The following is a 27,710-nucleotide window of genomic DNA, read 5'->3' as shown; positions in this document are numbered from 1 at the left end:
TACATCTGTCTTATGTACATATCTACATATCTACAATGTATATGAAATATACGAGATATATGAGATTGTACATAGAGATATAAACTCCTGGAAAAAAAACCATGCCACTGTCATGTATTTATATTAGGCAGGGAAAAATGTTTGGTATAACTACTCAAAATCAAAACTGCATGAAGTATATGATTAACCCATCAGTGTGGACTGGACACAGCTCAGACCTAGGTAGAAATGACAAACCCATTTGTCCCATTACCACTGACCTGGGGCCACTGAGTGTGGCTGTGTCTCTTACTGCCTGCGCTGTCTCAGAAGCGAAGTCCAGGGCACCTGCCACTGGCTTGGTCACAGTGCCAACCAGTCCTTTCCCGAGGCCAGATATGAAGCCGCTGACACCCCCTTCTGTTTTCACGCCTTCCACTGTTGAGGTTATAACACTCGTCAGTCCACCAATGATACCTAGTGAAAAAGACAAGGCTACTGTAACCTGTGCAAGGGCATAGTACGAAGTCACCATCAAACCCTTCACCTGGAACGATGTCTTTAGGAGTAGCCTGTTAATGTCTGTGCTAACCAGGTCAGAGGACTTGCCCATCAAATCCAGAGTCAGATACACATGTTATACATCAGAAGTAAGTGTTCTGGGGATAAAAGCAAAAGCATAAAAAAGGCTGGGATGCAAACCAGGACCATTTTTTTTTAAAATTCTGAGGGCAGATAACCTATAGCGAGGATGCAAAGAGTGAATTAATTTAACAGGAGATGAGAAAATAGGGTCCTCTGAAATTGGACTTCTATGAAATATAAGGCTAAATATATGTTTTCAGTTTTCCAAGAACACTACAATCAGCCAATGTTACCCAATGTCTGAAAAGGAGTAACATACTGCATGCCTTGGCAAGAGCAGGAATCATCAACTACGGTAAATAATGAAGCCTTTAAGAAGGCACCCCTAAAAGCTGCCAGAGCTAACTAGAACCCTCAGGGGGTCAGTTCAAAAGACCAACCAGAGACATTACAAATATTCTGAAAGTTGACAGCAATGGCTGAAGTCACAGTACTGCTGGGAAGAGGCAGGCCCTGTCAAGGGAGCATTTGCAGGACTTGGGCCAGGGACACTCACAGGATGTTTACCCTCTGACAGGAGGGGTGTTAGGAAGCTCTCTGGACTCTTCAGCTCTAGTGAGACAAATTGGTAAAGGAAACTCCTTGGGTGAGAATGTACAAACAATTCACAGTGGGGTTTTTTTCCTTTGGGGTCCATTTGCTTCAATGAGGCAATAGCCTTTCCCCAACAATTTGAAGAAGGTCCTTGACAGAACAGTTACAAAACAGGAATTCAGACCAGGACCTGAGAGACAGATGGCAACAAGCCCAGGTCAAACAAAACTCAATGTACACAAAGGAGACTAAATGGATTCTGGTTCTTCTTTTCATTTAAAGGACTTTTCTTCCTAAAGGAAGAATCTCACTGTAGGCTACTGCCTTCATATAACTCAGGGATCAATGGATTCTCTTTGGATGAGGTGAGGCCACAGGTTCTGAGTCCCAGAGTGGCCTAACTGGCTCCTGGAGAGGCTGTGCACATCATCTGAATGATCCTTGGTTGGTGATGATATTATACCTTGAACAAATCAGCCAGGTTAGCACATGGCTGTGTTCATCTAAGAAGTGAGGCCAGTCATGCTCACTATCCAGCTGGATAGATGATAGCAATTAGATAGGGAACAGCACTTTTATATTTATTAAAACAGTCTCTAAGTCACTGTACTGTCATTATAGTAATAAAAGCATGATTAAGGGGGGCAGGGGTTGGAGCTCAGGGGTAGAGCATTTGCCTAGTATGTACAGAGTCCTGGGTTTGATAGCTCTAGCACTGGAAAAAATATGCATATGCACAAGTATCATATACACATATTAAATCAGCCAAATTTTATGTATAGCTGATGTTTCCTTAGAAACTGATCCCTATACAGTTGAGCAGCCTGAGGAAGAACAAAGACATCCGAATAGAAACCTCCCACGGGGAAAGCTGAAGAACAAATACTCTGTTATAAACACTGCATCCTAAGCCCAAATAGAGATATGACTTTTAATTGTCAATATTCTTTCTTCCTTCAAAAACAGAGTAATCACAACCGATCAGTCTTGATAGGACACTGATAGTTGCAGATGATTTTCAGGGACCTGGTAGAAACAGTTCAACTTACTAACCATTACTAGCATGACCTAGATGCTCATGTTTGAGGTGCCATGTGAGGTACTCAAATATAAAGGTGAATTTGAAATGACTTTTCTGCCCTCAGAATGCTCACATTCTATCAAAGAAAGCACAACTAGACATACTCAACCAGACTTTCATGTGTGTTCTGTCATTCAGGCTAACTGGGATAGTGAAGCTGGGAAATATTAACTGAGTTGGGACTCACAGGCTAACAGGACTTTGACAGGCAAGGAAGTGAAGCAAGGGGAGGGTAGGAGGGCAGAAGGACCAGAGCATGTCTGTGTGCGCATATGTGTGCATATGGCTCGGTGTGGTTGAACCGCCGTGTGGTTGATGGATTCTTGGAAAAATCAGCTGGGTTTGTATTTCGAAGGACCTTGAATGCCACTCTTAAAAGTTGTTGAAAACAATGAGCAACAAGGGACAGATGAATTAGAATTTAAACAAATTCAGAAATGACACATTACCTATGTCTTTTAGACACATGGTGACATATCCTTACAAAAGACACACAAACATCAGGTCTGCAAAAAGCAGAGTCTTGAAGCAGCAATTCCAGATTCTAGGAGGGGTTTGGTGTGATGAAACCTAGTGTTGCCTTGGGAACAGAAGCCAGGGAGTAGGAAAGGACTGCAATGCAAGTATCATCCCCCAAAGGAACAGGCTGCCACATTCCCACAGCGAGGAAGATCATGACTTGGAAGGCTATCAGCACACCAACATACACAAGTCAAGATTTCTCCAGGTGGGCTTGACAGAGTGTTTGCCTAGCATGCACAAGGCTCTAGGTTCAATTCCTCAGTACCACATAAACAACAATAACATAAAACATTTTAAAATAAAAATACAAGATTTCTCCAGCCACCAGCTGTTTTCTCCTTGCATTGGATGAGTGCAAAGGTATTCATGAGGACAGTGTCATAAGAGCCTTTTTCCTTGGCTCAGGGCAGGTGACTTACCATGAGCCAGGCCATGGATGCCAGCTACAAGGTGCTCCCCACTCGTTGCTGCGTGGTATCTGATGTATTCCCGCTCTGACTGATGACGGTTGTCCATAGTCTTCCCCAAGCCATCTGACAATGTCCCTGCAAACTGTAATGAATTGAAAACAAAAGACTCTTAAAAGTCGGGCGCCAGTGGCTCACGCCTGTAATCCTAGCTGCTCGAAGGCTGAGATCTGAGGATCACGGTTCAAAGCCTGCCTGGGCAGGCAACTCCGTGAGACTCTTATGTCCAATACACCACCAGAAAACCAGAAGTGGTGCTGTGGCACAAGTGGTAGAGTGCTCGCCTTGAGCTAAAGAGTGCAGGGACAGTGCCCAAGCCCAGAGTTCAAGCCCCACGACCAAAAAAAAAAAGCTACCTTTTAAAAAAAAAATATTTTAAATAAACACCTTCCCTTGCTCCTAGCTAGGACTCAGTAAATATCAACTATAAAGCAAGATTAATTGCTGAATTACCCTGTCAGACCCAGAAGAGTGGCTCTCAAACATTAGACAGATACAACTTGTGGGTGACTAGCTAGGAGAAGCAAGATTGGCAAAGCAACTGTTAAGACTTCTTCAAGGTGTTCACTGACAATCTCCAGTCCAAGAATATAAATCCAAAATGTTCTAAAATTTGAAACTTTTTGAATACTGACATGACACCACGATGGAAAAGTCCATTCCTGATGTGAGGAGTTGGCAGCAGTCAGCATGCAGGTGCCTTTGGAGAACTACACAAAATTACCTTCAGGCTATGTGTATAAGAAATATAAGTGCAGGGCTGGGAAGGTGGCTCAGTGGTAGAGCGCTTGCCTTGCATGCATGAGACCCTGGGTTCAATTCCTCAGTACCACATAAGCAAAAAGAAAAAAGCCAGAAGTGGCGCTGTGGCTCAAGAGGCAGAGCACTAGTCTTGAGCTGAAGAGCTGAGGGACAGTGCCCAGGCCCAGAGTTCAGGCCCCACAACCGGACCCCAAAAAAAAGAAGAAGAAAAAAAAAGAAATACAAGTGCAGGGTGCTGGTGGCTTACACCTATAATCCTAGCTACTCAGGAGGCTGAGATCTGAGGATCACAGTTCAAAGTCAGTCCAGGCAGAAAAGTCCATGAGACTCTTATCTCCAATAAGCCACTTAGAAAAGTGGAAGTGGCGCTGTGGCTTAACTGGTAGAGTGCTAGCCTTGAGCTGAAGAACTGAGGGACAGCACCCAGGCCCAGAGTTCAAGCCCCACAACTGACCAAAAAAAAAAAAGTAAAGAAAAGAAATTTCATGTTTAATCTTGGGTTCCATCTCCAGGATATTTCAGTATACACAGACAAATATTCTCAAAGCCAAAACCTCTGAAAGCTAAAAGTCTTTGGTTGTTAAACATTTTAGAATAAGTTTACCTAACCTGTAGTACTCCTAACTTACTGAAAAACTGAAAGTATAACAAACAGCACTGGGGGAGAAGAAGGGAGTTTTGGGATTCTTTGGTGGTAAAGATACAGGCAACATGTCAGATTATTGCTTTAGAGTTTGCTATCAAAGTTGGTGGCTGAGGTTATAGATCAGTGTTTACCTAGCTCATAGGAGGACCTGGGTTCTATCCTCACCACTGGAGGGAAGGAAAAAAAAAAACCCACCTGTCTGAAGTACTGCCTTCTTTCACTCAGTCAACAATTACCAAGTGTCTACTAGGTGCCCAGCACCATTTGTCAAAAAGAAAGCAGGAAGTAGATGGAAAGTTGAACAGGTTAGCTCCTCTTTCAGAGGAGCAGGTGGTTTGTACCCATGAATTCAAATACAAACCCATTGTGCCCCATAAATCAGAGGGTTTGATTTATCCTGATATACTTTAACCAGAGAAGCTGTCTCATTCATCAAAGCTGGATAAAAGGGACATAAAACTCTGTTTTGTCACAAGACAATTTGAAAAGGTTTAAAGTGACAGTTAATAAACCACAGGGTACTTATCCTCATCATTCAGGCATAAAAAGAGAAGGATATCAAATATATAATTAACCTTCTCAGGAAGGATCTACCAAAACAAGTGGTTTAAGTGCCAATGACCCAGGAGTAACCTTTTAGAAACCTCACAGGAATGCTATTTAGATATAAAGCTCAATGGAAAGACTAGAGGCAAACAGCCTGCCTGGAGGGCCCAGAACACTGGGTGGCCAGCCATCTGGGAGCTCATTTCACCCTGCTTTTGCAGAGGTGAGGGTGCATGACAGATCAGATCTGCCCTGGAAACAATCAATTCTGAAGCTTCATGATCCTATTGACAGGTAAGTTCTAGACACAGAAGGGCGAGAGGAAGAAACAACAAAGCTCTGAATAGCAGGTGGGGGGATGAGGGGCGAAGGCGGAGGCTTTCCCAAATGCTTTTACTCTCTAGAGCCCTGAGTGCAGCCCTTTTGGAAATCTAACCCCTATCATGTTTCCCTTTGCCTTACCTTTTCCATCACTCTCAGTTTAATTAGAGAATTATGATTAGTGAAAATTAATTTTACAAATTCCTTTTGGACAAGAGGTACCATGGGATGTTGCAAGGCTTTAGTCTGAGACACTATCTGAGAGCCACCAGAGTACAGAAGACCACGAGTTCCGGCATCTGACTGTACTGTACTCCAGTCCTCCTGGACCTCTGGAGGATCTGTGATGAGGCTGCAAGCAGGGCACCCTGCCTCTGTGCCTCCCTCCACACTGGCATGTAGCTCAAGGATCAGCAACACTGCCTCACAGTCTGAGAGCCACTTTGCACTTACTACTTAGTATCTACTCAGGAGGCCAAGGATCTCCTGCACACTCATGTACCCTCACTCTATACTCCAAGTTACTTTGTGAACAAAGCATGGGGGCAGGTATGCAGCTCTTTTGGACAATTATTATTGCTCAGCTGCTATTCCAAAGAAAGCTGCTAAAGAAAGCCTTTGGAAGGTTTACAATCATGATCAGTTGTACTGGGATTTAACATTCAGAATCCATAGTACCAGCCATAAGGTTAGGATGTTAGACTTGATCTCCAAAATCCTTTCCAGTTCTGACAGTGGACAGTTTGTGATCAATGACCCAAAGCAGAATGACTCTATGAAGCCCCTACCATGAGCCCAGCACAGATTTGGGTACCACTAAGGACACAATCAAATACAGAGCCTTGGATCCTGTTCTCAATAAACTAGCACTCTCATTGCAAGAATACTGATTAACATATGAAATAGCCAGCACCAAGAATCCAGAATGCAACTTCAAACACGCAGGAATACAGAAGGGAAATGTGGTCTTTATTTTGGAAAACATCAAAAAGTCCCTCCTGTGTTCTGGAATGATGTAGGTTGCCAGTGCTCTTCACGCTGGGCCTGCCCCCTCCCACCACCTCAAAGATGGCCAGATTGCAATCAAGCCCATCAATGCCATGCCTGTCCTCACCTCAAGAGGCCCATGGGCTCTCAGGCTACCTCCAGGGTCTTGTCTGGTGTTTCTGATTCCTCTCAAGCTCTAACTTTACTTGGGAAGAGATGTGTCCTGGGAAGAAAAGGCCCCTTTAACCTATTTCTGGCACTTGACACAGAAAAAGTTAAAAATTCTATAATACTCCCCCCCCTAAGAGAATATGGAAAAATAATCTAGGCAGAGTGCCCAATGTGACTCCTTTTCCTTAGATGTCCATCAATTGAAACTAGTTTAATATCCAAGGATTATCGGAGAGGCTATGCTAAAAGCTCACTGCTAACCAGGTCTGCTCCAGCACCTACCAACCACTGGTTCCTGGTGTTCTGTACAAAGGCCACCTACTGGTCCAAGAATAGATGAGGTAACCTCAGAGACCATTCTTCCCTCTAAATGCTAGGTTCTTCCATAGGCTTCTCAGGTTCCTGAAATTTTATTTTTTATTTTTTGTCAGTTATGGGTCTTGAACTCTGGGCCTGGGCGCTGTCCATCAGTTCTTCAGCTCAAGGCTAGTGCTCTACCACTTTTAGCCATAACGCCACTTCCAGTTTTCTAGTGGTTAACTGGAGATAAGAGTCTAACGGAGGTTCCTGCCTGGGCTGGCTTTGAACTGTAATCCTCAGATCCCAGCCTCCTGAGTAGCTAGGATTATAGGCATGAGCCCATGGCACCCGGCTAGATTTTTTTTTTCTTTAAAGAGACATTATCTTGGTAATTAGCCTAGGCTAATCATTCTTTTGCCATGGACTCCTGAGCAGGTGGGATTGCAGGTGTGCATCACTGAACTGGGCTAAGAACCTCACTTTTACATGGAAAGTTGCCTACACCTAGCTCAAAATACTGTTCTCACTTCTCTGTGCAAAGTATAAAAACTACTTGTGCAAGCCAGCCAGACTAGCTCCTTGTCACTTGTGAGTAAAAAGTAAAGGATATAGAATTAGGCAATTATTATGCAAGTCTTTGCCTTAGAAATGCAGTTTTGTGAATGAAAATTTGGGGAGATGTTGAAATCTGTGGCCCAACTAAACTCCACCAGGTCTTACTGGGGAAGACATTTTACAGGAATTAAACCAAAGCCAGACAGCTGACAGCAACAGTGTCAAAGTAGGGCCTTGGCACAGCCCACTGGGTTCTGAGCACAGAAACACATGGGGTACTTGTATGGCCATCTTTAATTCTCTCATTCTCCACCTCACAGATGGGCAAGGTAAATCACACCCAGGCTTAATTCTTCTCCCCCAAAGACCGCATGAGCACATGTAGGCTCCAGAGGGTTCCAAGGTCCCACCTTGTAGGTGCTCCATGGCCTTGCTTCATGAAGGCTGAGCAGCATTATTTCATCCATATCTGGAACCATGAAGATGATCAAGAGAGAACAGAGACACCCACAAAACTACAATGTCACATGGGCAGTGATTTCAATCATTCAGGACATTCTCATTCTACACCCCAAGTTAACTTGTGAATAAAGCCTGGAGGCAAATACTCAGCTCATTTGGACAAGGGAGATGTGAATCCTATAGCCACTAGCAAATAGGCTAAAAATCACCAGGACCTGAGGCACGTATGATTCAGCTACATAGCTGGCAGTGATGCAGCATCCATCGAGTGTGGGAACTCTGCTCCCCTCCCCCCCCAGGGCCATAGGGCCAGGCTAATGAATGGCATGTCGAGTATGAAGTGGGCTGTGCCACCTGCATCCAAGACCTCATTCCAGAGGGATGTATGAGGTGTAACTGGAAGATTCTCACATCTGACTTCAAGTTCTGACTAGAACATTAAATAGCTGTAAGATTGTGGACAAATGACTTAAACCTTTGTGAACTTCTGTTTCCATTTCTTCCAAGTGGGGATAAAAACATGACTTCCCAGCAAGGGTACTATGAGGATTGGAGAGTATATGTACAAGCACTCAGCACAGAGCTGAATACACAAGAGATGGGGAACAATGCTGAGTTATCTGAACGTCTTCAAAAGAGGATTGCTGGACTTCTCAGGGAACTGCAGCAGCTGGCATGGGGCTCCCTCAATAGGGAAGTTGTCTGCAGAAGGGCACAAAACTTTGGGGAGGGGATATGCTAGGCTGGCAAGGGGGAGGCAACTGGCACTGTGGAGTAATTTGTAGATAATTTGTTGCTCTGTTGGTTTTAATCAATACCTCCAAACAAGAAGGTCACTTACTGAGTTAAGCCACTCTAACTCACCTTGTAGCAAGCTCAAGTCCACAAAATACTTAACTTTTAAGTCCTAGCTTAAGGCCAAGGGACAGAATGTCCTTCTGAAGCCTGTTGTTGCCTGCAAAGGCAATGATTCTCTACTTCTTTCACGGAAGGAAGCTCAACACTTGCCACATTTTGTGAATTCTGGCCACAGTCCAAAGTCATTAAGTTCTATAAAGCAGTATTTTCAGCAAGGGGGTCAAAACCTCAGAAGTACTTTGAGATGCCAGTTCTTTTGAACAGCTAACACATACTGTGTGTCAACACCCACCTTCCAAAAATAATCTTGTTGTCTGTACAAATGGAGACACTGCAAATTAGCCAGACTTGGGCTGTAAATGACTGATTTTATTAAACAGAAATTTAAGCAGATGTTGGAATGGTGCAAAAGAAAAAAAAAAATCACCCTGTTCCTCTACTCTGTTCTGTAGTTTTCCTGATACTCGGCAGGCAGGGGAAGCCAGAGGTACATGGCCAGTGTAACAGGAGCCTGTCCTGAGCTTCTCCCCCCTCCTCTGGGCTCTTCTTTCATAGGTATTTACCTAATGGAAATTTCCTCTTGCCTATCCTTGCCCCCATTAAATACTTGCTGGTGACAGTATCTCTCTCATCACCAGGGCAGATGGTGACCATAGTTCACAGAAAGATAGAGAAGTTCAGGACTCTGTGGTTTGAGGGAAGAAGTTTCTATTCTCTCCAGCACAATGTCACATAGCTGGGAGTCTCAGCTACCAGCAAGCAGAGCTCCTACTTCAGCACTGCCTGCAACAAGCTATGCTAGAACATATAATCATGTTGTCTACAACTATCTGTTGTGCCCTGGGGCTGATATGAGCCTTGTGCAGTGCCATGATAAAACAGGCAAGGGCAGAAAAGTGTGGAAGCTACTTACCTTGCTGGACCTCAGTTTACCCATTTGTAAGAAGCAGGCCCTTTCTAGGGTTGCTTTGAGTTCAAGAAATCATTAAGGGACAATGTCTGACTTGCACAAATTTCTCAGGAGCAGTTTGCAACTTAAATTGAATCATAGCTGAGTGTCAGTACCTGTAATCCCAGCTACTCAGGAGGCTGAGACCTAGAAGATCATGGTCCAAAACCAGCCCAAGCATAAAAGTCTGTGAGACGCTTCTCCAATTAATCAGCAAAATACCAGACTGGAGGCAGAGTTCAAATGCTAGAGTGCCAGCCATGAGCAAGCAAGCTGAGCAAGAGGCCCTGATTTCAAGCATCAGTAACAAAACAAACAAAAAAATCTTCAAAGTCACTTCAAATGTGCTGGTAGCCAGCAGGAAAACCTCTGAGCCACATGAGACCTAAGTCATTTCCCCAACTACAGCCTTCATTATGTCCTTCTGTTTGACACTATTCACATATAAATTATTCTGGGGCTGGGAATGTAGCTTAGTAGTAGAGTGCTTGCCTAGCATGCATGAAGCCCTGGGTCTGATTCCTCAGTGCCACATAAACAGAAAAAGCCACAGGTGGATCAAGTGGTAGAGCGCTAGCCTTAAGCAAAAGAAGCTCAGGGACAGTGTCCAGGCCCTGAGTTCAAGCCCCAGGACTGGCAAAAAAAAAATTATTCTGAAGGCTGGGGGGGGTGTGACTCAAATGGTAGAGCAAACCCTAGTACTGCCAAGAAAAAATATTTTGTGTAAGTCTTGTCTCAACATTTAAGAATGTTTTTGCTATATTTATGAAGAAGGAAGAGTTGAAGGGAGATGTGACTGGGGATGATAAGAGAAGGGGGAAGTGGGGAGAGGTGATATGAAGAAACAAAGGAATAGATTTTTTTTAAAGCACCATTTGTGGACCCCAGATTCCTACAAACTAGAAGTGGAGCCAGTGGTCTATTTTCAGTTGTACTTGCCATTAAGGCAGAGTCCAGGCTGGGAACCTAGAGTAAGAATAATAAAGATATTTCAAAGCCTGGACTGACATTCTCTTGTAGAAACATCCCTAAGCCAGCGACCTTGCCTTTTTTCCTTTTCATTCTCTTGGTCCCTGGAGATCTAGAATCCCTGCTGTTCTAGCCATGATGTTGCCATTTCAGGACCAACACTTATCAGGCCACAGACATGCCTTTTCTGTTAAGAAACAAAGTTATCCACAGCCACCCAGCTTTATCTCAGCACACAAGGTCTAAACGCACACAATGAAGTTCTGCCTTAAGACTATTCTGGGTCTGAACTAGTCTGAGACACATGCCTGCTGAACTGGCAAGTCTCTCTTGCTGTTCTGCAACTGTGACCCAGTTATGAACTCAGATGTTGTTTCAGATTAATCCGGAAGCTCAGAGTGGTTGGAAGCACTTCCATAATAGGATTTTGCTTTTTCTTTAAAAAGGACTGGTAGAGTTTGCTATAAGGCTAAAAGCACAGAAACTAGCACAGAAACAGACACAGACTCTGGAAGACTGCTTTTGTACAGCAGACAGTCACGGCTCAGCCAGATCCTCTCTGCATCTTCTACATGGATGGCAAGAATTACATGTCAAGAGGCATCTTCAACCTGGACTGTGCAAGGGGCCAGCTTCCTTGTTTAGCTCCTTAGTGGAACTAACTGCAGGCAGGAGAAGTGGCTGTGTGGAGGCTGCCAGGCCCCCACTTAGCTACTGCAGAGATCCCCACAAAGCACACAGAGGGGAGCCTGGGGTGGGGTTCTCAGCAATATGTGTTGCCAGCCCCAGGTCTGTCACATGGATAAGGTTTATCAGTCTGCACAAATTGCTTGTGCTGACCCAGGAGCTGATTATAACTGAGAAGAGCCCCCTTTGTAGTGGGCACACCACAATGCTGCCAGAGAGGGGGAATTACATCCACTCTCAGAGAACAAACTGTGAAAGGCAGAATCCAAAGCCACCTCTGTCACTAGCATTAACTGGGAGAATTATGTGTAAAACATTCTTTAAGCACATCTTCATCCATAAGACTGAAAGAACACTATCAGTTATAGAAAGAGACCTTAGCCAGAAAAGCCCTTGGGAAAAAAAAAAAAACACAAAGCCACAGGTGAATGCAAAAAGTGATAGCCACAATCTATTGTTTCTTCCAATACCCACCACTCCCCACCTCAAATGAAGCCTGCACCTCAGCCTGAAGTACAAGAAGCAGCTCAAGCTCAGTCTGGAACAAGAGATAAATATGTCAATTATCCATACAGGAAAATCTCAAAATACAGAACTTTAGAAATGAAACAGAACATTCCTTAATGGAAAAGAAATGCAAGCTTATCTCCATCCTAGTCACAAGGTCTCCATTCTCGAGAAGAACTTTCTAATACTAAAAGCCTGGGAAGCAAGGAGGTGGGCGATGTCACCGAGGTACCAGCCAGGCTACCAGCCAGGGTAGAAAGCAAAGCTTTCTACAAATCGGTTCACCTGCAAGGTTGCATGGGTTGGAATGATCTGACGAGGCTTTCAGGGAAAAGAAGGGTTGAGGGGCCCCAGGGCCTGGGGATACATAGTACTAAGCCTCACTAGTCCAGTCAGGAGAATACTGGCCCAAAGTTTAATACAATAGAACTCTATTGTATTAAATGAACGTAAAAGCAGACTTTAACAGAGTGCTTCACTTTTTGAACCTAGTACTGTTGTCATGATAGACTATAAATCTATGTATAGAAAATGTTAACTATGATTTTTGCAAATATTTTATGTATGTGGGTAAGAAGTTATACCTTTCACAGGGAGAGTCAAGGTAGACAGACAGAAAAACAGACAGCCAGACAAGAAACCTTGCCAGCTTCCCACACACTGGGCTTGGGTGGAAATTAAGAGGATCTGACTCATTTTTTTTTTTTTTTAATGTACCTAGAGCTCAAAATCAACCAAGCTGTGGACACTTGCTGTAGGGGTCTCACAGATTCTCCAGACTGCCCTTTTCAGGCCGGCGTGGCTCTGTCTATGCTTAGTCATGGGCGGCCCTGGCATCTCCCTTAACCATATCCTCCATCCAGACTCAGCAGAAAATGACCTGCCAGAAGTCGGAGCTAGCAAACCAAGGGTCCTTCACAGAACAAGAAGAGACTTTTGAGCAGGGCATAAAGAGTGGAAAGCCAGAAAGAAGAGAAACAGCTGGTCTTTGACTGTGCTATTATTTGTAATTTGGAGCTAAGCAGGTGAAATGGTTGCCATTGATACAAAAGCCACATTTTGGGAAATTAGTTGAGCCTATTTACCAGCCATCAAACTATTTGATTTTATTTTTCTTCTGTCAGTCATGGGGCTTGAACTCAGAGCCTAGGAGCTGTCCCTAAGCTTTTTTTTGCTCAAAGCTAACACTCTACCACTGAGCCACAGCTCCACTTCTGGTTTTCTGGGGGTTGGTTGGAGATAAAGAGTCTCACAGACTTTCCTGCCCTGGCTGGCTTCAAGCCGTGATCCTCCAATCATCTCAGCCTCCTGAGTAGCTAGGTATGAGCCACGTACACCCAGCTTGATTTTTTTTAAAACATATAGCTAAACTAGATTTGACTTAAATTTGAGAGCATAATATATAATGAGCACATTATATAGAGCACTATTTCATGGCTTCCACTATAACCTTCTGTGTTCCATCCATTCCATTTAATAGATTTTTCTCTGGAAGTTCCTCCTTTTACACTTGCACTCAAGGCAGCTAAACAGTGTCCATATTTTGGCTGGTATTTCCTTTTTCATAGATTAAAAGAGGACATTTACTCTGCGTTATTCTGCAATGTTTAGACTAAGGCAAGGTAGGCTTTGTGGTTTTTTTGAATCTTAACACCTGTTTTCCCAATGCTCAGAACCAGAGTGTGGATAGAATCTGTCCAGCTCTTGGGATGTGAGAAAGGCTGGGTTCTTAACTCAAGATTAAACTCGAGTTGGGCTGTTTTTCTATGTGGTAAAGAATTAGTTCCCTGTACAAATCTAGTAGAATGGATATCAGGCTGGAGACTATCCTTGGCTTTCTTAGCACAGCTTCTGTGTGCCAAACCACATCATAAACAAGTTGAAAATTCCTGGCTGACCACTTAGATCCTGAACCTGGTAGTGTTAAGGAATTACAATTTCTCAAATTGGAAATTTTCAAATTTTTCAAAATTTCAAATTTTGTGTTTTCAATGGAGAGCACAGTGCAACAACTGCTTCCCTAGTTCCTAGCATAGAACCTGGAGTTTTTAGTTGTCATCTACTTGGATAGACTCAATAAATAGTAGACTTGTTAATATGAAGTAAATCTTTTCTCATAAATCGGTATTTAGCTGAACATGTAGACCAAGAACAAAATTAAAATGCCTTCACTAAGTCTTTCAGAACTGGTTAGAAGCATTGCCTGCTTCTCGGTGGCTTGCTTTGGCCTGGATTGTATAGGACCTATGTAAGAGTTAATTATACAAAGGATACTGGTAAAAACTTTAAGCTGATTCTCCCTTGAAAATGCAGGCTTGCATAGTTAATTCCTGCAAATATAATTTTGCAGAGAGGTCCAGACTAGGCAGAGTGCAGCTTTTGCAATGGAGCTAAGAACATGGGCTTGTCCAGTTCTCCTCCCAGTCTTGGGCAGATTGCTGACTTCTCTGAATCTCAAGGTCCTCTTTAAAAGTAGCACTTACAAGGAATATTGTGAGAATGAGATACCTGATGATGCAGTCAATAAAAATTAGCTGTTACCTTTCAAAAACATATGTTGTTTAGGACTGGACTCGGGGACTCATACATGCTACACAAGTATTCTGGTACTAAACTGCACCTCAAGCTTGGTGTATACCATTTTAAAAGACATCCATTCAGTTACTAGGTCAAACTCAAGACTGAGAATGGAGGGAAGATTCCAGTCATAAGCGAAAAAAAACAAGCAAGAATATGAAGCCCTGAATTTAAGCCCCAGTATCAATACCAACCAACCAACCAATGAACAAAAACACCTTCAATGGTGCAACAAGTACAGTGACTAGCCTGTTTTCTGTACAGCAATACTGAGGAATAAAGATAAATACAACTAACCTATAAACACTTATAGTAAGACTATTCTAATTCTCCACATGATCCAATTACTACATTGTATATGGTGTAAAACCAGTTTTACAGTGGACAAGCTGCTGAGGAAGCTTTGGAAACAAATTACCAGAGACAAAAGCCAAGGAAATACAAAATTAACATTGTTGTTGCTCCTTATCAGAACACATGAAAAGCCAGATATGCCACAGTCCAAGATGAAGGAAACAAGTTGTTGACTTCTGATTGGAATTTCCTTGGATTGTTACCATGTAGCACAGATTAATCTAAATGTTTCTCTGCAAACAGACAAACTTATGTGAACTGTAACAGAAAGATATAATAATGGCTTGTGTGGGAGTAAAACTGCCTTTCAAAAATGTATCATTATCAGTCAGAGTAAGAAAATCCCACAGATTTGAAAGCACCCAGTACCCAAGGACTATATAAGTAAATTACTTCACTGTTTACAGGGGGAGCAGGAACTAATAGGCTAAGCTAAAAGACCCCAAAGGGGCAGCAGGTTTTTATGTGGCTGGGGTGGGACCAGAAGATGTAGTTTTTAAGCTGGAACTGCTTGGTGCTTCCCAGTCATTTCAGACCATAACACCCAGCCATTCCAGACCATAACACCCAGCCATTCCATCTGAAGCTACAATCCCAAAGTACACTCAGTAGGTCAGGTTACTCTTCCCAGAGAAACCCTCTACAGCTGGCAGCTAGATTTTGCAAACAAAGTGGGGAAACCTGGAACACACCCATGTAGGTACTTACTGCCCAGATGTGTCCAGGCTAAGGAACCTCCAAAATTCAAGCCATTGGCTCTCAGTACTTAAACAATTTGTTTCCAGGGTAAATGAGGCATATGGAAACTCATAAAACAAGAAAGAGGGGGCCGTTAAAAACCAGAAAATACAGTGCCAGGCCAAATGGAAGACAATTCAAGATTTAAAAAAAAAAAAATGCTAAGACTAGTAGTTTTCCTGTTTTGGGGAACAAGAATGTGCTGGAAATTTGGGTTTCTTCCTCCTCCGATATGTGTGTGCGTGCATACACACACTTCCACTCCTGTTAGCTGGTTTGTCCCCCAGACGCCCCGACACACCCTGACACGCAAGCCAGGCAGGCAGGCCTGCAGGGCCAGCCACAGTGGTCCCAGGCAGGCCTGCAGAGCCGGCCACAGTGAGGCACAGGCAGGCCTGATTAGCAGATTGCAGAGCCCCCCGCTGCCCTTATCTCCACAGATGCCAGAGGAGTTTGGTACCTTCCCTCCAGCCCTCCTGGGAAGCCAGCCCAGCAGGTGCCCATTGGCAATAGTTTTGTGTTACAGGCCTGAATGAATGATCCCCGCAGGAGCCGACTGTTTTCACAGACAGAGAGGCAGTCAAAAGTCCACCGCGTGAACTTGGAATGACCCCAGCTGCAGAGTCACTGGCGGGTTCATCTGGAGGGCAGGCACGCTTTGTTAAACAACTAATACTCTTCACAGATAACTTTAGGAAAAAGCAAAAGTGTTAACTCTTTGCAATCATGCTCTGACAAAACACCTCCACTGCTGGAGGGGTTGGTGAAGGAGAGGGATCCAGTCTGAGTCCAAATGAGGACCCTGAGACAGACCTGGAAGAGGGGTCAGGACTGTCACCATTAGGCCTGCTGTTCTGGCCATTCTGAATTAAGGTAAAAAGACAAAATACAAAGGTTTGGGGCACCTATCTGCTAAGGAGAGCCTGGACTGACAGCAACGGCTCTCAGCTTGGCCAAATCCATGCAAAACCACTAGCCTGCCCCGGCTCCCTCTGCCCCCACACCTGGCATGGACACAGCCTTCCAGAAACTTCCATGCAGCCAGGAGAGAGAAAACTGTAAAGTGAGTAAACCCATTGCCAGCAGCTCAGACAGCTCCTTATTAGAAGCTGGATTCAGAAAAGGCCTGGGGTTCAGGTCAGTGGTTTTGCCCAGTACAAAATCAGGCTTCCTGGACAGCGGGCAAGTGAACATGTCCCTATCACGGCAGGCACCGAGGGGGAAGCACTGGGTCACTGCCAAGGTCCCGTCTCTCTCTTCTGGGCTTTCCACACTGAAGAGGTCTAATGTGCTGGATCCACTATGCTACATGGCCTAATTCACAGACTTTACAAAGAAACCAATGACAACAATTACAATGAACATCGGAACATTGAACGAAACTGGAAATACATTTTAACCAACAGTTACACTAGTTTTGGCATCAAAGACTGCTATCAGAGTTCTCACTCTGCCTCGTCACTGACTGCCCTCCATCTCCGATCACAGAGAGACATCTTAGGGGGACATTCTCGGGGGAGGTCTTGCTTTGTTGCCAGGTTTGCACATGTTTGCTGGCTGGATGAGATCCTGCTGAACGACTAGTTTGGGAAGATGCCTCAAAGGAGACCACTTCCCTCCCCCAGCAGGTGAGATGACCTTTACACTAAACATCATTTCAGGGTACTCTCCATCCCAGGCACAGGGCCAGGGGTTAGACACCAAGAGGACTGACATAGTTCCTTGTCCTCCTGGAGCTGCCATGTGGGAGGAAAGATCTGCAAATAGATAAAAAAAATTCACACAAAGGATTCTGAGCAACGTCCCCATCAGGGCCCTGATCCCACTACTTTTTTCTCTTCCTCTCTTCTGAAGGACCAGCCTACCTGCAGTTCACGGACAATCTGTATCCTGGGCTTTACAACTTCCTGTGGTGAAGGAGTGAGCAGAAGCTCCCTGGGTCTCTGTCCACTTACAATCTGAGAAAGTTAAAAGCTGATCTTGATACTCCTTCGCACGTGTGCTATCCTAAGTGTGTCTAGGGAAGTCTCAGCTATACAAAGGTCGGAGTGACTGCTGTGTTTGCAGGGTTAAGTCAAAAGACTCCTTAAGAAGCAATGCACTTTGTGTGGAAAGGCAGGTGAGAGTTTATTACCCCTGTGAAATCTTACTAAAATAAGGCTTCTCACTAAATGCAATTTTTTTGTAGATAAAACCAATTAACATGACAGTGAACCCATAGTAACACTTTATACTTTACAGAGAAGGAAGTAGCAAACTCTTCCTGTGCTTCCTTCCCCATACTTTTCTCTCTCCATATATCTTATCCCTAGAGACACCTCAATTTGTCTTGTCCACCGATATGACTGAGTGGAAAGTCCTCTATAACAGTCCACAAACAGCATTTGCTCCTGCCACCTGACAAAACCAAACAGGTAACATGCCTAGAAAACGGGCTTCTGGAATCTACATAGCTTGGCCCCTTTGCTCTGTGATTAGAGATTCGTGTGCCCACATGAAATTTTAGAGCCATCCTTCACCCATGCAGCACTCTTGAATGCCAGGCTTTCCAAAGCTGTCGGCCTGTGTGCGACACTCTTCTGACTCCTCTGAGAAGGCTTTGTTTGGCCAGGTGAGAAAAGGAGGTGTTTGGAGGTGGGAAACCTGCTCCAACACTGACTGCCTCATCTTGGCAAAACCATTTAACTCATGTGACTTGTTCTCCCATCACCAGGAGGAAAGTGATGACCACAGCAGGCCTCTGGCCCTACAGGGCTAAGGCTAGGGTATGTGGTCCCACAGACATGAAAGTGCTCTGGCTTCTGAGGAGAAAGTGGCAGTGTGGTCTACTGGAAAAGAACCTGAGGCTGGCAGAGCCTGGGTCTCACCCTCTCCCCTAAGCTCCTGTGTGATACTACGCAAGCCAACAGCCTATATACTGTGGCTCAACCTCGGGCTGGGAAGGTGGCTCAGTGGTAGAGCGCTTGCCTTGCATGCATGAGGCCCTGGGTTCCATTCTTCAGCACCACATAAGCAGGGAAAAAAAAAGCCGGAAGTGGTGCTGTGGCTCAAGTGGTAGAGCGCTAGCCTTGAGCTGAAGGGCTGAGGGACAGCACCCAGGCCCAGAGTTCAGGCCCCACGATTGGACAAAAAAAAAAAAATTCCCAACTGTGGCTCAACCTCTGCATCTGGGAAAATAATTGACTCTTTCATGGAGAAGTGTGTGAAGAAGTGTGTGAAGATCAAATACTAATAGGAACATACTACAAAGTTTAAGTTTCTATAAAACTACATGGAGTCATTAGTACCTCTTATAATTTCAGTATAATCCTTGCATGTTTCCAAGTTAGCAATAAAGAGAAAATGCCAATGGCCGCAATGCCTTGTCTTGAACATTGGAAATGCAACAAAATGGTTGGGAAGCATGTTCTACTAAAGTTTTTCTTCAGAGATGATATTGGAAGCTAATGACTCTAAATTAATGTCTTATTATATAAATAGTGACCAGACAACCAGTTTTTGTAATTTCTCCTCCCGCTTTCTCCTGGTTTTACCCAGGAAGGAGTCTCCTAGTTTCTCAGCTTATCTCTACCTTCTTCACATCTAACTAGAAACTTCTGCTCAGAAATGGCACAGGAGCTCCCCAGAAGTGCTGGACAAAAGAAGAAAGGCATCATGTTTCCCCTCTACTGTTAGTGAGAGTGAGGCGCCTCTGCCTTTCCTCGCCTGTCACCTGAGCCCTCATGTCATCACCTCAGGACACGCTGGGCCTCCTATAACTAAGGCCTGGACACACTATCATGGCTTTGGAGAAAAGCAGAGAGAAGGCCAATCCATTAGCTCTGGTACTATCTGCCTTTTTCTTCCATGGTCTCTCTTAAATGGAATTCCCCCTTTCCCAAACATTGTAGAAATTACTTAACGTAATATGATGCAACAGCCACAAAAATTCTACTCCAAGAACTATCCTGATCATTCATCCCGGGATTTTTTTTTCTCCCTTGGGTTCCATGGTGCTACTCACCATGGTTAATATGATTCAATAGCATCTAAGAGGGAAAGCTACAATTCTTTATACTGTTCTCCAAAGCCCAGTCTGCAAGGAAGGACTTACAGATGACACTAGCAGTAGAGAACACTAGTACAGAGATGCTGCCCATTTCTGTAGTATAAAGGAAAAGCAAATAAGTCATGCCCAGCAAATTTCTAGAAATAGGAGACCCAGGAACAAATCCAAACATGTTTCTTCAGTTTGGCAATGATTTCCCCCCACCAGGCCTATTTCTCCACTTGTATAAGGGTGACAGTGGTATGCTACCAATAACATCTGATTGCTTAGAACTTACATAAAAGATCAAATACAAATGCCTATCAAGAACTACTACTAATCAAGAGAGTTAAGTGGTATTATAATTACAACATTCCAATTAGGAATGATTAAACTCTAATAACTTCACCATATTCTTCCTTTCCTCCAAGAAGGAAACAATACAAGTCAACAGATCTAACCATAAAACACGCAGAGTAACAGATTGTCCTCAACGTTTTCCACCTGGCTTCTTCACTGAAGTAATGATGCTGTGAAGCATCTGAAAGCCATCTGCTTGAGAAACTCACAGAAAATGTCTATACAAAATCTGAAAAGCTGTATAAGGGCCTAGAGGAGCAGTGAGAGGGAAGAACAGGACTATTGGAGAGAATGAGTTTATTTTCTGCCATTAATCGATAATGGCATTCTTCAAGCATTGGTCTCTAAAAACTAAGTTATTTGAAAATAACATACTAGTTACTCAGAAGTGTTTCTGAGGTAGTTAAGTTGGGGAAAATGGCTTAAAGAACTTATAACTTCAGTACAAATGCTCTAAGGAAGAGGGTCCCAGGAAAGGGGGCTCTGGTCTGCTAGTGGGGAGAGCCTGAGCAGTGGCCTGGGGGTACAAACTCCACATGGTTCAAATATGAGCTAATCCTGAACACAACACAAATGACAGTTTACTCAAATACTTCAGTGGCAAGCATTTGTCATTGGAAAGAACGAACTCTTCCTATCCTCTTTCCCCCCTTCAATCCTTTTGCACTACCTAGGGATTCCTAGATAGAAATTCTAGAAGTTATAGTGGAAAAAAGCCATGTCCCAAGGCTTAAGACAAAGGAGTTCGTGTTGAGAATGAATGGATAACTCTGAGCTTCACTATAATGCCCTGTTTCTAATCACTTGTGTGTTAGCTTCTACGAGGGAACAGGAGAGGATTATGCCTGAGAAACAATGCTGCAGAGGAAGATCTAGCAGCTGACTCCAAATTCACAATTTTTCCTAAAACTTCAGTTTAGGTTATAACCACTCATTTTTCTCACTTATAAAGGAGGACATTTCTACAAGACACTATGTTGAAAACGAACTTTACAACTTTGGGTGGGGGAGGAAGGAATTAGGGAGATGGGGCAGAAAGGGATGGTAGGGGAAAAAGAAAGGGGGTCATAATGCTCAATAGGAAATGGACTCGTTACCTTGCTCATGTAACTGTAACCCTTCTGTAAAGTACCTTTAATATATATATATATGTATAAATAAATAAATATATGTGGAGGACACTTTCATTTCCTAAGGGATCATGTGAGGATTCAATGATGTAAATGTAAATGAACATAAAGTCCCACACTTCACACAGAGTAAATAACCAATAAAGGCTTCTTCCTCACACTCCTTGCTGATTTCTAGATATTCCTTCAAAATGGAGACTTTAAGAGGTAACAATGGCAAAGAAGACAGAACTAAAAGAAAGTACAGAATCTTCTAAACACATGAGTGTCTGGATCCTTTACTGCCAAGAATTAGAATTTGATCTGTCCTCAGATATTCACAAAAATGGATTATAGTTTATCTCATTTGCCAAAAAGGGGGAGGAGGATGCACTCTCCTGGGGGTAACCAGAGTTACCCTTATCCCAAGGGAAGCTGAACTAAGCATATTTATACTTGAGTAGAAAACAACAACTTTGTGGGAGACACAATTTCTTTGATTTCTACATAGTTTCCACCATGTAGTTACAGTTGAGAGAGATGAAGTGGATTCCTCTGAAACCTGCCATGGTCAGCTCTAAAAATGCAATTTCAGAACCTTGCTTTTCATTGAAGTTCTACTATGAAATGAAAACAAGTTTCGAACATTTTCAGTCCTTCTATTTCAATCAATGGTAGTATGCTTCACCTTTTCTTTGAAGCCATTGAGCTGCTCAGTTACATAGAAGGAGATAAAAGCCAAAGCTTGTGATCATTTGTGATCTTCATGTCACCATTCCCCTCCTCTCTACCAAAATACTTCTGATTGCCAAGGATGGATCAATCAGCATAATTTTTTTTCTTCTAAACAAAGAACCCAGACTACAAGAATCATTTTAGTCTTCCATATTATTAGAAGAAAATAAAACAAACACTCTAGTGTCAAACACTTGAGCCATTTCTCCACATACAACTCGAATGCACCTTGTCTTGTCTAGAACAGAAATCCCTCAGGTGATTTATTTAGGATCAAGGTATTTTTTAAAAAAAAATAGAAAATCAACATTCTCTAAGGGATAGATCACTGTCTGAAGTGAATTTCATCTAACCTAAAGTTGCGTGCCAACTTAAACACACTAAACCTCCAGTGCTTATGAGAAGGTATCCACCTAGTCCTGGCCCACAGATACATGGAAAAGCCATCATGAGAAAATCACCCAACAATAAAATGGAGCAGTCATACGTAATGACAAAAACAGATACAAGTCATAAATTGCCTTCAGAATCCATGCAGGCATTTACGCAGTGCATTCTTTTGTTCAAAGATACAACTTTCGCCTTGAATAAACAGTGCTTTAGTCTTGTCTGAGCCTTATAAATACACTGCCTGCAAAATACATAAACAAATGCTATTCCTTAAACAAAAGGCAGATGGACACCCCTGCCCTCAACAAGGTCGCAGTATATATGACAGGAGACTGGCTGACGGCAGGGGCTGGCTCAGAATCTCTGAGTGCAGGGAAATAATTGCTGTGACGCTTCAGAACTGGTTTCCCCACACAAAGGGACAGGGGAAGATTCTCTTGGAAGGGAAGTGGCTCATCCACATACTGATGCCCAAACAGAGAGAGAAATGGGAGAAAACATTAGCTACAATCCTAGCTAGGCTTTCTACAGCATTATCAAAATACTTTTTCCTCTACTTGCTCCTATTATCTTCTTCCATTATCTTCAGTTTTCCTAAAATCCTTAAAAATTCACTCCAAGTAAATGGAGTTGTTCTATCCTGCTCGGCTTTGGCTTTGAGACAAGGTCTTGCTCTATAGCCCAAACTGGCCTGGCACTCACCATTCTCTTGCTCAGCCTCCCAAACCCTGGGATTGCGGTGAGTCACCACCACTGGCCAGGTTATACTATTTTGCTTATGTTTTGTTTTTCTCATTCTTGTTTTTGTGCTTTAATAAATGTAAGAACATGCCTCAAATAAATCTTTCAGTTAGTGATGGTATTCAGAAAGGCAGCCAAAACAGAGAGGGGAAGTGCTCTTCCAGGAGTCAGGTCTTCTGAACTCGCCTGGTGGATGGTGGAAAGTCACCTCACCTCTCTAAACTGGGGTTTCTTCACACAGTGGGGCTACTAATGCCTAACATTATCATGTCATTTATATGGCCAGATGGTCTTACATGAACAAAGCCACATTTACAGGCCCCAGGTTCTACTGCCTATGAAGGAGATGATGACAGTCCCGGTCACTCCAACACAAGTGTAACAACCATCATCATCATCTGAGGCCTGCTTTGAGATGAAGAGGACAAGACAGCACTCAGCTTCCCAGCTAACAATGATGTCAATACTAAGCTTCTGGTGGAAAGTGAATAGTCATTAATTTTTCATATTCTCTGAAGGGGCTAGGAAAAAAGCTTTGTATACACAAAGGATAAAACTTCATGTAATAGGGAAAAAAGGCCTTTAGAATTAGCTGGACTTAGACAATGTCCACCTGTGTCATTTCTAGTTGTATGACCTTGAAAATGTTACCTAATTTCTCTAAGTCTGACTATAGAGATGAACAAGCACTGACAATGTATGTGAAGGGTACCTCACCAGGCCTGACAAACAAACAGTTCAGTGAGTGTTCTAAATGCCTACCTGTGCCACCACGCAGCACAGTGTATGTTCTATCTCTGCCCTTATGCCTTTTCCTACCCATGCTGTTGGCTGCAAGAAATACTACAAAATGATTAGGGTGTTTTCAATTCCTGACAGACAAAACTTTTACAATTAACAAGTGGTGAGAATAAAATATATTAACTAAAAGCCAACAAAAAAATCTATCTCCTTAATAAAAATTTAGATTACAGAGTTCACAATGGGAAATGTGGACTGACTTGGTAGAAATTAATTACACAGGGGCTGGGAAAGTGGCTCAGTGGTAGAGCGCTTGCCTTGCAAGCATGAGGCCCTGGGTTTGATTCCTCAGCACCACATAAGCAAAAAGGAAAAAGCCGGAAGTGGTGCTGTGGCTCAAGTGGTAGAGCGCCCAGTGAGGGAGCACCCAGGCCCAGAGTTCAGGCCCCACGATTGGACCCCCCCCAAAAAAAATTAATTACACAAAGTAAAAGAGAAAGACATCAATTAACAAAAAGACATCACGCAGCAAATAATGAAGGAATTCTGATGTCCACAACTGACAATGGTGACAATAACAGCAGCCAACAACAGGGGAAATAATTAAAGTATCTGTAGTTATGACCCATATCAAAGGATACCTGGCATGGCAAACACACAACATACAGAGACAAGACTCCATTAGTGAACCCCTCTTGAATTGGCCTTTTCCTCTGCTAAAAGGAAGTGAATTTGCTGTATACTTTCTTCCCTTTTGGAAGACTAGATGGCAGTGATGAATAACAAACACTGAGCTTCTATATAGGAGTAGCAGAGAATGTTACTGTTAGCTCAACTAAATCTAAGGCTCTCTTAGATTAAAAAGAAGTTTTATTTTTGTTGATAATACCTATGTTGCAACTGTCATAGATAGCGGTGAAATTAGAATCTATGTAAGAACAAGTTTGCTCAATAAGGATGGGGAAGTTGCTCTAATCCTCTGACTTGGAAACAAGTTAGCTGGTCTCACAGATGTGACACACAACCTGGAGGAAATTCATGAGGCAGGAAAAACCTGAGTGTCCTAAAGAAACCGAAACCACATTCCTATAAGGATCCCAGACTGATTGTAGCACTGTGACCTCCAGAAAGAGGTCAGTTGAGATTCCACTGTGGGTCTAGTCCCTTGCCAGGCAGAGGAGCTATGGGCTAAATGTTTACAACTTGACCTTGCCAGGCAGAGGGGTCATGGGCCAGATGTTTACAACTTGGTGGCTAACCCTGAAGTCACATCACTTCACTTTTAGAATCCACAAGTTGATTTCTGGGAGTTATGAGAAGGGAAGGCATGAGAAATACTGGGGACAAAAAGGCATACATTACTTTCTTGAGACCAGTGTTAAAAAATAAATCAAATTACAAAAATGAAGTGAGAAATTCCAGAAGTAGCCATACTACAACCTGAAATTAATTTTTTGCTATGAGTAGTACATACTACAGACTAAGACCTAAAGGTCTACAATCTTCTTTTTTGTTTGTTTTTCTGAAACAGGCTCTCTCTGTATAGTCCAGGCTGGCCTCAAACTTTTAATCCTCTTACCTGTGTCTCCCTGTTGCTGAGAATTCCAGAGTCTGCCACCAGTCTTTGACTTCTGCAGCCTTGTTAAGTAACAAAATGAGTCCCCTTTAACTTCCCAATGGCTTTTCACCTGCCATATTTCCTGTGCTCCTCCCATCAGAGGGATAGGTGGAACTCCTACCACCTTCTCATAGATTTAAAAAGAGAGACAAACACTCAAGGGTAATAGAGGAAAATATTATTTACAAGTAGGAATGGAATTGGAGCTGGGAAGGTAGCTCAGTGGTAGAGCGCTTGCCTTGCATGCCTGAGGCCCTGGGTTCCATTCCTCAGCACCACATAAGCAAAAAGAAAAAAGCCGGAAGTGGTGCTGTGGCTCAAGTGGTAGAGCACTAGCCTTGAGCTGAAGAGCTAAGGGACAGCGCCCAGGCCCAGAGTTCAGGCCCCACAACCGGACCCCCCAAAAAACAAAAACACAAGTAGGAATGGAATTGCAGCCTGCTATCCTATCAACCCCAGGCTCCCCTCAATACCCCCCAAACAATGAGCTATAACCTTTTAGAGGTTTGGGGCTGGGAAGGTGGCTCAGTGGTAGAGCGCTTGCCTTGCATGCCTGAGGCCCTGGGTTTGATTCCTCAGCACCACATAAAAAAAAGCCGGAAGTGGCGCTGTGGCTCAAGGGTTAGAGCGCTAGCCTTGAGCTGAAGAGCTGAGGGACAGTGCCCAGGCCCAGAGTTCAGGCCCCATGACCGGACCCAAAAAAACAAACAAACAAACAACAACAACAAAAAAAACCTTTTAGAGGTATGAATAACCCTGAGAATTCAATTAAAACTGTAAACCCTCACTCCAAACACACATACACACATACACACACACGCACACATGTATACACACACGCATGTGCGTGCATACGTGCGCGCACACACCAGATTTATAATTAATGTAAGAGGTTATGGAGTCTCTCCACTCTACTCAGAACCATCAAGCCTAGAGAAAGCCCTTCAGTCCTTGAAGAAAGGCAGGACGGGTTGGCTGTGGCTCAGCAAGGGCAGCCTGTCTCCCAGTCCTTTTTAATCACTGGAATACTCCCCACAGGCCAAAAGTTGATTACTGTGGTCATCTGCACTTCCTTCAACGCCCCTTGTGTATACAGAGAAGCAAACAAAACATTCCCCCAAAAGTGACATTAAGGGTCTGGTTACAACCCACAAAATTACAAGGAAATAGAGATCTCTAGTTCAACCACATACACAGAAGCAAAGATAACAGGGATGGGTGTTTAGCTGACAGACCCAGCTTTTGGATCTACCATAACCAATGGGAAGTAGTAATTTTAAGTTTCTCTGTTTTTTCATCTTAGGGCTATATGGACTAATTTTATAACAAATCTAGGGTTTGGGCTATCAAAATAAAATGATAAAGCCTGTGACTCTAAATATGATTAACTGTCAAAAGGCAAGAAAAATAGGTGAATGGCTACAGGGGAGATGAGGTTCCCACTCAAGGAGATTCAGGCCCTGGAGAGCCTCTTGCCAATGCACTGTGACAATACAACACATGACACCCATTACGATGCATTAGCCCTGTCATCACAGCTGGGGTAAAGACACAGAAGACAGTGGACTCTGTCCTTCCTCCACCTAAGCTACATTATTATGCTAACCCTCACGATTCAAAGAAAAGAACAAATGAGACCTCCAAAAAGAGGAAGGATAAAGAAAAGGTCCACCCCTTCACCAGGATGGAGATCACAAGGCAAACTGTGGAGAAGCCACAGGTTAGCAACAGCATCTGCATTCTCATCTAGAAGGTTAAGTTCAGAAGTGTCCTAACAGTCAAACTGGCCCAAATGGGATTTGACTCTCCCACTACCAGTGCCCACTCATGGTGTACTGGGAGCGCCAGTCTGAAGAACAGCATTACAGATGAAGTGAAGACCATGCTCTGCTGTATTGTTCAGGATTTTCACAATGTCTTGCCTCTTTCCTCCTACAACAAGCTTGTAAAGTAGCTGTGTGTCTAGTCTAGGTTGAGGAAAAACCTCTCAATATACCACTAGTACATTGGTCTTTCAGTTATACCAAAGCCAGAAAGATAAAAGCAAAGGAAGACATTATACAATTCAGATTTTCCTGTGTTAATTAGAATTTAATATTAACAAAAAATTATGCGGGATAGTTACAACATTTAAACACAATCTATTTACATCAAGCTCAATAGCTATGAGTTCAAAAGCAATCCAGGGTCTGAGCTGCTGTTATGCTGTTCTACATGGTGTCAGGATTAAGTCTGAAGGCAATACCAGAGAAGAATCAAGGCAGAAACATTCAGTCTTTCAGACTGGATCTGAGTTTAACTGTTTCCAAACTGTGTTTTGTTGTCTTTTGCTTCTACCTCTCACCATTTTTCTACAAGCATGCTTTCCCTAT

General features: G+C 43.3%; 1 protein-coding gene across 1 annotated transcript in view; it reads right to left on the bottom strand.

Moving 5' to 3' along the window:
* The window catches only part of Vps13d (vacuolar protein sorting 13 homolog D (S. cerevisiae)), a 236,261-nt gene that overhangs the window by 49,150 nt on the left and 159,401 nt on the right, over positions 1–27,710 (bottom strand). The window contains exons 62-63 of the mRNA XM_013031922.1: positions 3,181–3,313; positions 261–456 (exon numbers count right to left, since the gene is read on the bottom strand). Coding sequence (XP_012887376.1) covers positions 261–456; positions 3,181–3,313 — 329 coding nt within the window. The remainder of the gene's footprint in view (positions 1–260; positions 457–3,180; positions 3,314–27,710) is intronic.

The sequence above is a fragment of the Dipodomys ordii genome, unplaced genomic scaffold, assembly GCF_000151885.1.
Source record: "Dipodomys ordii isolate 6190 unplaced genomic scaffold, Dord_2.0 Scaffold6, whole genome shotgun sequence".
NCBI classification, from domain to species: Eukaryota; Metazoa; Chordata; class Mammalia; order Rodentia; family Heteromyidae; genus Dipodomys; species Dipodomys ordii.
Note: the sequence above shows the minus strand (reverse complement) of the source record. Positions and strands in the feature narration are given on the sequence as shown.